This window comes from Odocoileus virginianus, chromosome 1 (genome assembly GCF_023699985.2).
Source record: "Odocoileus virginianus isolate 20LAN1187 ecotype Illinois chromosome 1, Ovbor_1.2, whole genome shotgun sequence".
In the NCBI taxonomy this organism is placed as follows: Eukaryota; Metazoa; Chordata; class Mammalia; order Artiodactyla; family Cervidae; genus Odocoileus; species Odocoileus virginianus.
Window position 1 is genome coordinate 15,631,149 of NC_069674.1, and position 16,366 is coordinate 15,647,514.

At 35.7% G+C, this 16,366-nt stretch overlaps 1 protein-coding gene across 2 annotated transcripts in view; it reads right to left on the reverse strand.

The window, feature by feature from the left end:
• Positions 1–16,366, reverse strand: part of UBN2 (ubinuclein 2) — a 91,600-nt gene that overhangs the window by 39,550 nt on the left and 35,684 nt on the right. For both annotated transcript variants that reach the window (XM_070465050.1, XM_070465046.1), the window contains exons 4-11: positions 14,619–14,756; positions 13,714–13,817; positions 11,031–11,520; positions 7,464–7,534; positions 3,618–3,747; positions 1,981–2,099; positions 1,391–1,504; positions 652–795 (exon numbers count right to left, since the gene is read on the reverse strand). In XM_070465050.1, coding sequence (XP_070321151.1) covers positions 652–795; positions 1,391–1,504; positions 1,981–2,099; positions 3,618–3,747; positions 7,464–7,534; positions 11,031–11,520; positions 13,714–13,817; positions 14,619–14,756 — 1,310 coding nt within the window. The remainder of the gene's footprint in view (positions 1–651; positions 796–1,390; positions 1,505–1,980; positions 2,100–3,617; positions 3,748–7,463; positions 7,535–11,030; positions 11,521–13,713; positions 13,818–14,618; positions 14,757–16,366) is intronic.

Sequence of the window (16,366 nt, forward strand, 5' to 3'; positions counted from 1 at the left end):
ATTTTAATCATTTGATACTCAATAGGCTACTACTTGCTATTTACCAAATAAAGACTTACAATGGTACAGTAAATTCAATAACCTATTTTATGCAAAATTTTATATTACCTCTTTATTTAAATCTTTTAAAAGATTTCTGTTGATTTAAGATGAACACTTTAGGATGACAGGTTGAGACAACCAGGCCTATTGATTTTAACATTCTATACTTAACTCTTTAAACTGAGCTACCCTTAGTTTTTGAGATACCACTCTACACTGACTGTATTTTCAATAGAACTAAAGTTGTGCCTCTTTTTCTGCAATCTAAATCTTGTATTCAGCTACTTATCTTCAAGATACCCATATAAAGTTCCCTTCCCAAAGTTCATAACCTTCTTCCCCCCTCCCTTTTTCTCTATTAGGAAATTCAGGTGCAAAAAAGAAAAAGTGGTCAGTTAAAGAGAGTCACTTTTATGTGTATCTCTATGTCTATATGACTTTTTTCTTTTAAGTGAGTGAAGCTTTCAAAGTAGGCATCATCTGAGACGACTTACAGAATGTCAAACACACTAGGTTCTTAGGAAAATGAATGTAATATGTGTGTATATATGTGTCTTTAATAACAGCAATAAGAGAGTAAAATAAAATCTAGGATGTCACATTTCTTACCTTGCCTGCATCCAGCCCTTAGGCCACAATGGTTTCACCTCTGTCTCCATAAAGGATTTAAGATAATCCTCAGCAGACTGGCTTTTATTTGGCTCTAACTCATAGCATCCCAATTTGATCTCAACAAGGTTACATAACAAAGTTCTAAACAGATTAAAAATATATATATTTATATATAAATCTGACTGCAAATTGTAGAAAATTAAGCTTGAAACAGATTTTTTTAAAAGCACACAAATCTGACAGCAATAATAAAGAATATTATCTGAAGAATTCAGAAGATGACATGAAGATAAATAATTTCTAACATACATCATTCAGTGCACTATAGCCAAATCCCCAGTATAAGATAATTCCCTTTGGTACCTTTAATCCAGGCACCAAAGTTTAAAAGGGGTAGTCCTACAACTAAACCCTCTACTAGGAGTACAGAAATACTGGTAAGAAAGATGACTGGTTACACAAACATACTGAGTACTTCACCTCTGAAACCAGTATGACTTACTCAATAATAAGATTAGTTTATGAAAAGTACTATGTGAAAATAAAAGTGATAGAACTCTATGGATATTAGAACCAAATTAATTTCTCTTGAATAAAATTTTCCTACACAGTAACTTTTGGCTGCTTCTAATCGAGTTTTCCATTTACTCTAGATTCTTTTTTAATGAGAAACCGTAGAAACTGTACTTCTGCATTATCTATTTGGTTGAAAGTGAAGGTTTTCATTAAACCTTACCTAATGGTGTCATCCCAGTGGAATTTCTTCCTTGGTCCTATGACACGTTTCCCCGGTTTCTCCTCGTCATCTTCCTCGGACCCATTTTTTTCTCGTTCTTCATCTGTTTGAAACCTAAAAATGGAAAACATTTTATGCAGCAAAGTTTTAACCCAACATTGCTATAATATGCTCCTTGGATACTTGTTGAATTGCTTCAAAGACAGGGTAAATAAGGAATTAAACTTTCCACATAATACTTTGAATTTGAAGTGCCTTATATAGCACTCTGGTAAATAAGGTCTTCAAATTCTAATATAAAGGCATGAACACTTATCTTTTGTATCCAACTGCAACCAGTCAAGTAGGTCAACATGTGAAATATCTTATCAGGGTCAGCTCTAGCTTTGATCACACTCATGCACAACACAACATCAAAAGACCTTTTGCCTTTCACCCCAAAGCAACTGAGTGGGAAGTGCCTTACCATTTAGAAAATATTCAGTTATGCCACTCTAGTGGTTTAGGTGGATTTCTACTTAAGACCAATCCCTAACAGCTACAGGTATTTCTCAAGTGCAAAAGCCAGTCCAAATAGAAGAGGTACATACTTGGCACACTTAGCCTGATTACGAGCCTGGCAGTCCTCCTGGTATTTAAATAGCTGTTCAGGCATGACATTGCTGACAGCCAGTTTCAGCTTTTGCAGAGGTTCTCTTAAACGATCATCCTGAGGGAAAAAAAACTAAAAGTTTTTTCAAGCATATTTACATAGCCTATTTTGTAAGCAGGTCCTCAAAAGATGAAATCTGGGTTTTAGATATTGATCACACAACTGAAATGTTAGCATACTCAAATACGGACATTTCTTCTACAATGCTGACTTTTCACAGTGCACACTAGATATAAAATTAGGATAACCATACTTCTCAGACAGCCAAACAGAGTCCCAGTTTTTGCCTGTTGCCTCAGCATAATTAATAGTGTTCAATTACATTCTTAAAAATACTCCATGTTTGGGCAGTAAATTATATGCACACTTTAACTATAATACAATGATTAAATAGAGACAAAAATCTAATAAAAATAAAATACAAATATTACTAACAAGCATTTTACTTATTTCATGCATACCAATTACTATTGCGGCACATAGGACAGTGTTTGCTATAAAATACCATTCTTCAAAATGTGAAATCCAGTATCATGGTTTCTATGTGATCTTAAGAATTATACAGTTGAGACTCTCTGCCTGGGAAAAAGTCAAGTATCCATCAACAGTTAAATGAATAAATTAACTGAACTATATTCATACAATGGAACACTGTACACACAGCAGTAAAAATGGAGTCCCACTACACATAAAAACAGATAAACCTGAAATGCATAATGTTGAGTGTAAATAAGCAAGCTGAAGAAGAAAACAGACACTGTTTCTCCATTTATATGAAGCTCACAAACATGCAAACCACACAATTTGTTTAGAGATACAAAGGTACATAATTATACCACATGAAGAAAAGCAAGGGTTAGATAAATGTCTTCTTCCATAGCTAACATTCCACAGTCCAAGAAATCTGAGACCTCAAATAAATTTCATTTGTTCATTAACCTGCTTAAACTGAGAAAGAACTGTAGTTTCTCAATTCAAAGAACCATTTTATTAATGGAAGTATACAACCTGTAACACAGAATTCCATGCCAAAAGCAGAATTAGGGTGGAAAGGATGGAAAGGACTTGGATCTGGCCCAATGTATGGAAGAACTTCCTGATGTAATGAAACACTTAGAGGGGTTGTAGTGGAAAAGAACCTAGTAAAACACTGATGATTACAATGAATAATCTTTGAGTTTACATGCAATCCTGTGATTCTTTCCATTGGTCTTCATGTCTGTGTGAGTGTGTCTGTATGGGTCCATTTCAGGAATAAAAAAATTGAGTGACACATGTCAGATTATTTGCTAAGGATAAAGTTGTGTCAGCTATGAAATGAAGTTAATTTATCTCATCCAGGAAGCATTAGAAAACATTATTTCTCATCAAAACTTATCAACTATTGAAAAGCAGTTGTATCCCAGGCCTTAAAAAGAACATTCTGTGGTTATTAAATATATACACTATGACTGTGGTTATTAAATATAGATACTATGACTATAAAGCAATTAATATGCAAAAGCAGCAAACAGAAACCAGTCTCTTTACAGGTTCTAAAACCCCAGATGCAGTTATTATTATTCCCCTTCTTACCTGGACATTGAGATGTAACTTCTTCAGACGTTTTACCAGTGTTTCTTTATTGCATGGCACGAAAGCTTCAAGGTGGGAGTAGACACCACTACGAATGACAGGGCCTAGTTCCTGCAGCTGTAACTCAATGCTGACCAAAAACAATAACAAATAAGTAGTAGAGAATTTCTTTTGGGTAGCAACAGATAGGCAAGGAGACAGAGGCAGATTCTTTTCTCATTTTATACTTCCCTGATTTCCCAGACAGCACTGTTCAAGTAAAAAAACAAAAAACCCAACATAAATAACAATGCTATAAAAAAATTTCAATGAATCTAGTTTAAGAGTAGAATTTATAACCCTAAACAAGATGGCAAATAATTTGCTTTTTTTAAATTGAAGTATAGCCAGTTTACAATATTGTGTTAGTTTCAGTTATACAGGAAAGTGATTTAGTTTTATATATATACTTTTTCAGATTCTTTTCCACTATAGGTTATTATGAGATATTTAATATAGTCCCCTGTGCTATACAGTATCTTTATCTATTTTACATATCATCATCATGTTAGTCACTCAGCTGTGTCTGACTCTTTGCAATGCCATGGCAAAGAATTCTTCTTGGGCCTGCAGCCAGCAAGGCATGGAATTCTCCAGGCAAGAGTACTGGAGTAGGTAGCCATTGCTTTCTCCAGGATATCATCCCAACCCAGTGACTGAACCCAGGTCTTCTGCACTGCAAGCATATTCTTTACCATACAGCAGTGTGGTTATCTGTTAATCCCTAAATTCCTAGAAATTCCCTGGTAGTCCAGTGGTTAGAACTCCATGCTTCCACTGCAGGGGGCAAAAGTCTGACCCCTGGTCGGGGCCTTAACATCCCGCGAGCCGCACAATATGGCCAGAAAAAAAGTCCTTAACTCCTAATTTACTCCCCTTCCGGTGCAAATAATTTTTTTTTTTTTGGTCTTTTATTTTTAACTGGAGGATAACTACTTTATGTTATGTTGGTTTCTGCTGTACAACACCACCACATGAATCAGCTATAACCAAATAACTTCCTAATGATAGGGGTAAAGTCTCCATTTTTGTGTAAAGCACAGGAACTCCACTATTAACCAAAAACTCATTTCCTCAAAGAGATTTCATAATTCCCCTCACCACTCTGCAACCGTTATACCAGAGTTACAATTTCTGTAAGTTCTCAGAGTAAATTTTCCTTAAACATATTTGAAAAAATTACAGATTCAGAAGAGGCTACACACAGATTGTCTTATCTATCTTTTATTGGCCTTATTGTGCCTCCACTGCACAAACTAGATATTTATTAGTTTATTCAATAAAAAAAAAAAAAAAGAGTTTGTAACAGCCACCATATTCTTAGCAGGACAAGTCTATAATAAACAGTTGAGGTTTCTTTAAGATGGAAGACATTATATCTGGCAGCTACTACTGTAGAAAGGTGAAAACAGATGTTAATTTGAAGGCCGAGACCAAACTGGGGCCCTTGGTAGCAAATTATGTCCAAATCATCATGTTCTTCTATAGAAGAAGGTGCTGACAGACTTAAATACTTTCACAAATGTAGGTGCATCCTAAGATTCAATTAACAGCTTTTGGGGGAAAAAAGAAACCAGAAACCCTGCCAGATCAAATGTATCTAACACTTATAATATACACTGCAATTTCAGAAACAATGAAATGTGGAAAACTAACTATACGCCTTAGAATTGACAGTATAAAATTTTCAGTATTAGAGAAGCCAACACAATAAAGAAATAAATGAACAGAAGTTTAAGACCTACTAGAGCCAGAGGGTCAAATGCAGAGGTTCATATGGAAGATAATCACTATGGTCATGAGTTCTGTGTATAAACATTTGGTTAAATAATGCGGTTAGAATTTATTAAAAGTCTAGACTCTGAGTAGGAGGCATTTTAGGCTTGTCCCATTATAAAAGGTTAGTTAAAGCTGAAAATAAAATAGAAACTCCAAGTAGTAAGGGATTCCAAGTAAGAACAGATTAAATCAATGACCTACTTATAAAAATTAGTGGTTTCCAAAGAGGGGGTAACTCAGAAACTGGAAGCACTGACTATGCTCCCAAGCCCCTGTTAGGTAAAAATTAGAGAAAAGGATTAACCCTAGAGGTTACTGACTGTATTGGTCTATCCCAAATAGATACAAATTTGTATCTGAGAGCAGTTTAAGTACATATCCCTCACATATATACTTTAATATTTTTTTCTAAGAATTCCAATCTTTTAGTATATGGGGATGACTAAAATTTACCTAAAAAAATTCATGGAATTACTACTCCAAATAATCGTGTATCATATGCCTTGAGACAATCAACTCAGTACAGAGAAATAAGGGATGTTTGTTCAGGAACACGTAAGAAGACAAGAGGAGCATAAGAAAGTTACTAAAAGGAAAAAAATTCTAAGTCTGAACACTAAGGCTTGTAGAATTACAGGAACACTCTCTGTGAAATAAAAAAATAGATGGGCTCAAAAAAAGACTAGAGGATTTAAGACAGACATGGCAGGAATTAACAGAGAAGCCTGTTAACAGAATACTGGTAAACTGGTATTCTGCTTACTTGAGATGTTATGTCCCAAGTATGACCTTTTGATTATCAAAGAGAGAAAAAGAGTTGTCCCCTTACAGAAGAGTAAAATAAAAAATAACTGTCTCAGTCACAGGAGAAAGAGCTAATCTAGTAAACTTGGGCTATTAGGTAAAAAGAAAAAGACCTAGTCAGATCCCTGATCCTGGAATCTGGGGCAGCTCTGCTAAGTAATGGTTACACTGGTTATTGAACGTAAGGTTTAGAAGAAAGGTAGGTAAAAGGACGTGGCACTGACAGGAAGCATTTGCAAGCAAACTGAATAAACCTGAAAACTCCTGGCTAAAATAAATAACAGGAACAAGAAATTCCTCTGTCTCCATGCTAGTCCATGGGACCAAAAGGTTTTTTTAAGTACTTCAGGAAAAAGAGAGAATGCATTAATTAAAATAGTTATCAAAACCAGAAAACCAACTCATGCTTTATATCTCATGAGAAACTAACTCCATTATATATTTAAAAGACAGGAATTACAGTATGGGAAACATTGCCTCGTTTCTGTATATATGATGCTACTAAACCACCAAAAGTAGGCATACATTATTTTCATCAGAAAGGAATTTACTGCTTTCCCCAGGATCACTTCTCTTTTGCCCATTCCTGCCTGTAGTCAATTATATACTCAATTTTTGGAAACACAGCCAAAATTTATAAGCCAATAGGTTTATAAATACAGCTTATTTGGCCACAATCTTAGAACCTGCAATTTCATTAACATCAAATTCTAGCTAAGGGTGAAGATTATCACTGATTTAAATACTGTCTGTATCATAAACCAGCTTTTACCCTTTCCTTTCCAATTGAACACCTGTCTTCTCTACACTGCCTCCATCCTATCCCATAACAATGATTCTTCATTAAACCATACTTTCCATTTGGATATAAAATGTTTGTGTGAATTTTAATGTAAACAATCAGAGATGTCTCAAAAGGATATCTTCACATAACATGACAATCACTGCATTTAAATGTAGGATAACATTCAACCCCATACAGTGGTCACTTGCTCTGGTGGTTTTCCCATTGGAAGCTTTGATTATCATAAGGGGTCATGGAGAACCACTGTACAAAGACACATAGTTTTGCTAAGAAACTTAATCACACATGTTGTGAGGCCAAAAGGAAAGAGCTAAGGCCCGAGACTAACCAACCAAGCAGCATCTATCTGCACCTCAAAGGTCTACAATATTTCTTAAAGAATTCTTACGGTTTTTTAATCAAAGAAGAAAATTACTTACTCCAGAAGAATATTATTCATATCCTGTGTAAAGAATTTTTTCCTTCCTTCTTCATCAAAAAGTTTGGCAGCCTACAGAAACACAAGATTGTCAATAAAACCCTCAATAAACATATTTGTTTCCATATCTATTTACTTTAGAATAAGCTCCTTGAGGGCGGGGCTAGGATTAGTTTCACTTCACATCCCAGCTATTATCTGGCATGACAGGCAATTAAAGGGTGCTGAGACAAAATTTAGCATACATAACATTCTTTCCTATTATGTCTGTATTTCATTTTTCTGAATTTTCCCAAATTCAATAAGTTATACATCTAAGATTTTTTAGTGCTATGGGTATCTTGTGTATTTTGAGTATCTGTTAGTTTTATTAATTCTCGCTGTTGTCTCCAAGATGACAGAAAGCTGCTGTCTCACTTTTTACTGGACAATATTGTCTAACAACATGTCTGATATTCTATATACTGTACACATTACCATGTTTAATCTTCGTAACACTCAGTGACATGGGCATTATAGCCCCCATTTTAGAAACAAAGAACCTAAATCTTACAGAAGTTACGTGATATACCCCCAAATCACACTGCCAGTGAGTGGTGGATCCAGGACTCAGACCAGAAGCTTTCTGACTTCAACTGTATAACACTGTGACGCTGTACAAAGATACTTAGCTTCTGCAGCCAGTCTGTGAAGTGAAAGTCGCTCAGTCATGTCCGCCTCTTTGCAACCCCATGGACTATACAGTCCATGGAACTCTCCAGGCCAGAATACTGGAGTGGGTAGCCTTTCCCTTCTCCAGGGCATCTTCCTAACCCAGGGATCAAACCAAGATCTCCCCCCTTGCAGGTAGATTCTTTACCAGCTGAACTACACGGGAAGCCCCGCAGCCAGTCTGGGTTCCACTGAATTACTAACAATGAAAAAACTGGCCGTGGTCATTATCCAGGGATGAGCAAAAGTCAATTCAATGAGGATAAGAATGATATTTTCATCACTGTGTCACCTTAACCAGTTTACCAGAAACAAAGAATATACAAACCAATACACTACCATAAGTAAAATTTACTGGGGAAATCACAAAAGACACAGTTTATCTTAAGATACCCAAGATGTAAAACATCCTGATTCAATAATCTGAGTAAGAAATATGCTGACTCTGTCAACTCTGTTGATAATTTTATACTGTTTGACAACCTCACATGCTATAAATAGATGAGGACAATTTTAGGGATATGCCTCAGCGTTTCTTAGAAATGATGAAGACTGGGTATGTGTATGGAGAAGAAATATAGGAAGAAAGCCAGAACAAAAACTAAACTTCAAGAAAAAAAGACATCAAGAGGCTGAACACTGGAAGAATGTTACAAAGTGAGAAAAGAGCTACAAGAAGAAAGTCCTTATCAGACAGAGGTGAGCACTGCAGGCAGTTATGAATCCTTACTTCCTGAGGAAAAAATACCATCTCCTATTTGAAAGACAAAAATATGGAGAATTTACAGATACTAGCAAGTGAAATGAATCTTCTTATTGATAATTTCCTAAGAAATTAGGAAGTCCTGCCATGGCAACTACAGAAAGAGTTTCAGTATATGAGATGTGACAGCACCTGACAAAACTGAAACACTCATTGCTCATCAGTTTTGTGTACTAAGCGGGAAAGAGAGGCACACAACACAGTGGGCAGAGCGCAAGTTACACACAGCATGATGGTCCTCCCTTTCAATTCTGACTGTGTACTACGGCGCAGCCACTTCCACTCAGGACACTGTCTCCGCAACAGTAACTGGGGTCCTGAGAGCACTACACTCAGTACACAGTATAATTATTTGCTAAATAAACAATAGCTATTATTATTAATTACATGTTGAAAAACCTGGATTATATCCCTAGCACTTTTATATTTAAACCATCAAAGAAACTAAAGATTTTAGGGGCAATATGGGATAGCAAAAAGCACGTACCTTGGAGTCAGGTGAACCCCTGTGTTTAAATTCGGGCTCCACCACTTACTAGTTGTAGGGCCTGACCAAGCTACTTCATCTACCTCCACTTAAGTTTGTTAGCCATAAAAAGGAAACAATACCTGTACTTCATAGAGTGGTTAAGAAGATCAAATAAAAAATCTATATGATTAATAAGATGACTGTATATTTGATAAGCATAGGAAATAGCAAGAGTGAAAAGCAGAGGGGAAAGTATAAAACAGAATATAAAAGAAAATGACAGAATAAAGATTATATCATTATCATTATAACAGCTGTAGGTAAGAGAAAATCTTAAAGAGAATCTTGAAATGATGAGAAAAGTTATTCCATGCAAAAATAAAGAGAAAGGAATCCACAGTAAAATCAGACAATACTGAATTTGAGATAAGAAACATTAATAGCACAGACAGGGCCATCTTCAAATGATACACATCACAACAGAGATTGAGCCAGCAAGAACTGTATGGGCCAACAAACAGCACAGCATAGACATAAAGCAAAAATCATGGCAATACAAGTCATAACCTAAGAAACACTGGCAATGAGATACTTGAACACCCTTCTTTAAGTCCTAAACTAACAAATTACCTTAAAATAAGTAAAAATTTTAGAAAATTTAATAAGCGGTGACCTCAGAAGAAATGCTAAAGAACAAAAAATAGAAAAAGAATAAAATTGATAATTAGAATCCATAAGTCACCTGTTGGAAAAATTAGATAGATCTCCTGCTCCCCTAATCAGATACTTAAAATTTAGAAAGATTTAAGAGAAATAAATACAACATGGAGATGATTAATAAATTTAAAATGTGATTTAAATGGCTACTATAACCCTAGAAGAGACAAGTTATAAAATATACTTCTGTTAACAATTATTTTTTATTATTTAATAATTTTTAATAATTACAGTAATTATTTTTAATAACAACATATTTGCAAATGCATGAAATAAAATCCAGAAAAATAGTTTAATAATGGTTGTTCCATACTGAGGGTGGAAAATGTCTGATTATCAGGCATGTTTCCCTCCCTAAGTGAAAAATACAACTTATATTGAATATATAACTTCTGTAATCAGGGAAAAATAAAATAAAAAAGAGGGCTAAAAACATGGCATGGGTTTAGACAAACATGCCAAAGTAGTATACACTTTATATGCTCCTACCTTCCCTGTATTTTCTTTACCAGGCTATGTAAGCCAATAAAAATTATATTTATGAAAATTATACAGAAAAATATAAGATGAAGTGAGGTGATAAAACAATGAACTGTATCCATGTTATGTGTGCATTTGTGTTCAGTCACTCAATCACGTCCAACTCTTTGCAATGCCCTGGGCTGTAGCCCACCAGGTGCCTCTATGGAATTTTCCAGGCAAGAATACTGGAGTGGGTTGCCATTCCCATGTTATAACTAAACTTAAAAGAAAAAGACTATGCACAGATCCAATGCTTAAAAGGAAATATAGAAAATAAAGTTACTTAAAAGTATGTTAGGATTATAGGTTATTATTTTTGTTTGAAAATAAGCATTTATTGCTATGTTTATGCAGCAAACAAAAAACAAGAGAATTATCACACTTACTACACGGAGGTCTTCGATACGTTTTTCAAGGAGGACAGGCAGACCCTCTGGGAGTGTAGGTACCACCTTGGGCATAACTTGAGAGGCATAGGTTGGCTGGGTGGTGTTTCCATTCTCTCCCCCTGACTCTGAGAGGGGGCTACCATTAGAAGCAGCATCCAGTAATCTGTCAAAGTCGAAATCATCTAGCATCTCTAGGGCATTTTCAGCTTCCTGAAATAGTTCATGTTCGTTTGTGCTAACAAAGATGGGGAGGTCCGGATCAGCACTGTTCAGATTCAGGTCCGAGACATCATTTCCCAACGCTACAGCAGCAGAGTGGGGGTTATTCAGAGAGGAGGTTGAGAAGTTCACTGGGGTTTTAGGGTTAGATTCCTTCTTTAATGCATCCTTTTCTTTTTGAAATTTTCTTATCATGGCAGCTAGAGAAAGAGAATCTTTATAACGTTTCTTCTTTTTTTCAGATTTGTGTGAATTTAGAGCCATAACTCTGTGAAGAAAAAAGTGATCAGTTAGGTTTTGTATGATTTTAATGGTTAAAACCCCATGGAAATAAGGAGGCATATGAGTTAAAATAACATCATCTTCATCATCTGGACTGTCATTTATGAAAGGCAGATGGGTAAATGGCCATTACAGTGAATAAAATGAAAGGGATGAAGTCAACAGAAATAAAGAACACTATTAGAGCTCTGGTTTATTAAGTATACAAATTTAGGGAACTCCCTGTAGTCCAGTGGTGAGGACTCTGCGCTTTCACTGCCAAGGGTGCAGGTTTGATTCCTGGTCACGGAATAAGATCCCGCAAGTCACAGTCAAAAAAAAGAAAAAACGAAAGTATATGAACTTAAATTCCTACACCTTTTGGAATGTTCTTTCTTTGCCACATCTATAAAGTAGTCACCTAAAGAATTAATGAAGTAAAGAACTGCACTTTTGCTGAAAACAGAGTTGACTTTAATAACAACCAGAGAAGCCTACGCAGTACACCTTCAAACCCCAGGTGGTTCGTGCTACAAACTGCCAAAGGAATGCAAAATCCTGAGTCAATCTGTGAGCCTTCATTCATCACCATGTCATTTATCCAGACCTCATTTTGTCTGCTACTACCTTCCGATCCTTTTTCACTTTGCATTTCTTCTCTGAGGGTGTGGGATAAATACATGTAATTTTCAGTGACAACTTTCTCTCTGTGGGGATTATAAGGAAAGGGTGGTCTCGGTTTAGCTATCACTTTCTCTCAGAAATCTTTCCTAAATTCATTGGCTTATATGCTTTTATGTGCACTACAGAAACTAAAAATGATAATTAGTGCTTTGAAGGTAGGCCACTGTTTCATTTCATACTGTTACATATTCAAAACCCAGACAGTGTCTGGTATGCAGGAATTATGTTTGTTGCTCACTGTGTACAACTCTTTTGGGACCCCACTGACTGTAGCCTGCCAGGCTCCTGTGTCCATGGGATTTCCCGGGCAAGAATACTGGAAGTTGCCACTTCCTCCTGCAGATCTTCCCGACCCAGGGACTGAAGCTGCGTCTCCTGCATTGGCAGGCGGATTCTTTACCACTGCACCACTTAGGAAACTCAATCTCATGTATCAAAAGTGAAAGCGAAAGCGAGGTTGCTCAGTCGTGTCCAACTCTTTGTGACCCCACGGACTGTAGCCTACCACGCTCCTCCGTCCATGGGATTTTCCAGGCAAGAGTACTGGAGTGGGTTGCCATTTCCTTCTCCAGAGGATCTTCCCAACCCAGGGATCGAACCTGGGTCTCCCGCATTGTAGGCAGACGCTTTATCATCTGAGCCATCAGGGAAGTCCCTAATCTCATGTATATGAGGAGCTAAGTACCTCCTTACATCAACTCTTGAGATTTTGAGTCCCAAATTCAGATGTATCTCTTCCTCTGCTAAGGACGGGAGAAAAATCCAGCCTCTCACAAGTTTCTGTCCCTGGGCTCTATCTAAAAAAGCCATAGAGAAGTAGGGACAACTGGTAGTTTCATGATTGCAAGGTTCATTTTATTCTTATGACTTTTTATTCCATTTCTCTCTCTCGCTCTCCTTTTATTTTGGTGGCTGTGCCTCTCGACGTATAGGATCTTAGTTTCTAACCAGGGATTGCACCCGTATCCTGGCAGTGAAAGCACCAAGTCCTAACCACTGGACTGCCAAGGAATTCCCTCTTATGACTTAATAAGCTTTTGAGAAATTCTACTTGGCTTTTTAGAGGCAATATCATTACCTAAAGTGACAAGCATTAAGAATAGCTAAGTAAAACCAATGACTTTTAAAAAATATTAAAACGACCCATCAATCATTTACACAAGGATTAATGCCAATTCTCAGACCCCGGGTATCTAAGCTTTGTTTTAGTTCAAAAAATTAAGAAAACGTGTATCCATTTTTCAAACTGATTCTTGTTGATAAAATGTTGTAATGAACAAAATACTTAATGAACAAATATGTAAACCTGATTTAAAACACCTAAAGTCTCTAAGATGACTTCTACTTAATAATAAATATTATTAAAATGTAAGTTAATAGGTCACTGACATTTATAAATACTGTATTAAATTAGATCCAGCTAAGTTGAACTAATTAATGCTAAACATATCTTTCTAAAAAGGAGTGCTTGTCATGCTACAATACTAGTTCCCTCATTATGTCTAATTTCACTTACCCCAGTTGTTTGGGTACTTTTTTCCTTGGCTTCTTCTCCTTTTCCCCTTCCTCTTTCCGCTTCCTCTTCTTCATCTCAATATCATCTTCTTTTATTTTGGGAATCTATAAAATGATGAAATATATCACTTACCTAAGTGTTACTGCCCTACTCTTTGATGATACCAATCCAGGGAAAACAGTTTTACTCAAATTTCAGGGTGCATTAGAACTGCTTGTTAAAATGCAAATTCTTTGGGTCCATGAGAACTCCCAAACCTTGGTTTTGGCTCAGTTATCTGGGGGAGAGCCTTTTAATCTGCATTTTTAACAAACATTTTGATAACTCTGGTGCAAATATGTCTTTGGCTCACATTTCAGGAAACATCTAAAGACATTTTATTCATTTCTCAAATATAATATATACATTCTATAAAATTTGCTTTACATCTTAGAAAAAGTAACTGCCTATTATTACCAGTCATTTCCACATCAAGTCTTAAGCTAGGGAGGTGGAAGGGGGGATCAGGATGGGGAACACATGTAAATCCATGGCTGATTCATGTCAATGTATGGCAAAAACCACTACCATTTGTAAAGTAATTAGCCTCCAACTAATAAAAATAAATGAAAAAAAAAAAAGTCTTAAGCTATCCTAGAACCACAACCTTATCCAGAAACAGCGGACTATTAGACTAGATACGGAGAGAGAATTTTAACAGAAAATATAATTCTATTATGATATAAAAATATATCTTCCCATATTTATATAATTTTAAAGCATGTAATTAACTATAAATTCATTAAACAATGATTAGCATTTTTACTTTTCCATATATTCACAGCTGCAAGGCACAAGTAAAATTTAAAAACCACATCCTTTTAACTGAATGCTCTCACTGCTGTTGCAGTGTTGGATAAACTCACTTTGGGTGACTTGTGCTTTTGGTTGTCTGTGGTATCGTCTTCTTCAGTATCTGAAGCTTGGCGAAACTGGAGAGTGCCAGTGTTGATATAAAAGCCTCCATATTTTGTTGTTAGAGAAGCAGGAACTAATTCGTCATACTAGATTGAAAAAAATTTTTCAGATATATCTTACTATCTTTAATTCTATAAATGCATCAAAGAAATTCAATCCCGTCAGCATCTTCCTTACATCTTAACTACAAAACTAACTGCAATGAAGATGTCTGTGAATAAATTTAGAAAAAGTTAGTATCTGGAACAGAAATGAGCTCTGACCATTCAGTATTTATTTAAAAAAGAAACTTCTCAAACACCGAAGCTAATTCTAAATATATCATCTGCTGAGAAAAACTTAACAATCACTGATATTCTTAATGACAAATGATTCTGATGAGAAACTGAAACAAGTTAAAACAAAAGACTAAATGGCCAGACGACAAATGAACTCCACTTATTACCAATATTGGTATTAATACATAATTTTATTCATAAATAGATTGTAAAAATTAAAGGTTATTTCTTCTGCCTTAGTTTTAAGCTTTTAAGTAAGGAATATTTTTTAAACATATAAAACAAAAATAAGTTTTAAAGGGAAGCAGAAAAAGAACTGCCCTGTTCAGTAAGCATACACTGAGAATCCAGGTACTTCTCTGAAAAAGATTCAAATTGTATACATCAGTATGAAGATCTGGTCTAGAATATCACGTTAAGCTGATGTCCTCTAAGCTTCAATTTTTAAAAATTTTATGTATGTATATATTTATGGCTGCGCTGGGTCTCTTGTTGCTACACAAGCATTCGCTAGTTGTGTAAGTCTGGATTTTAAGCTTTATCGCATCTCACCTGAAGAAGAAAAAACAAGCACTAAACTGAAGGTCAATCTTAACTAAATGAAGGTGTTTATGGCAAAAGAGGAAATAAAGGAACTACTTATCTAACAGAAGCAAGATACCTGCTACATGGGGTCCCCAGAACTCTACTTAAGGGTTCTCTCCATATTATATAATTAGTCTTTAAGAAAGTTGTATTTGTAAGGAAAATTCTTTTGCCATAGGCAAAAAATATACAGAACATATTTGTTAAACATATTAAGGCTAAATACAAAACTTGTGATTTTAAACTGTATCCTCTTTTTTTTTTTTTAAACTGTATCCTCTTAAGTTACATGGAGAATGGAGAAAGCCTGTACATTTAATGATTTTGAACCAAAACTGAATGATGTTAGAAAAAGAAAAAAGGAACAAACTCCTTTCTTGTTGCTCTACTTGAGGGGTTACTACAAAGACCTACAGCTAAGACCTTCCGAAAGGGCCCAGTACTATCTGTAAGTAAAGGGGTGATGTGAGGAGTAAAGAACTAAAAGTGAAAAGAACGGACTCCCGTGGTGGTCCAGTAGTTAGGAATCTCCACATTTATCTGGAGAAAAACATGATGCTAAAGGATACATGCACCCCAGTGTTCACTGTAGCACTGTTTACAATATCCAAGGCACAGAAACAACCTAAACGTCCAACAAAGGAATGAATAAAGAAGATGTAGTACAAATGAGAAGGCACTGCAATGAGAAGCCCAGGTACTGAAACTAGAGAGGTGCCCCAGCTTGCTACAACTAGATAAAGCCCACACATAGCAATGAAGACCCAGCGCAGACAAAAATAAATATTTTTTTTTAAAGTGAAAAGTCTAGTAATTATTTTGAAAATGTATAA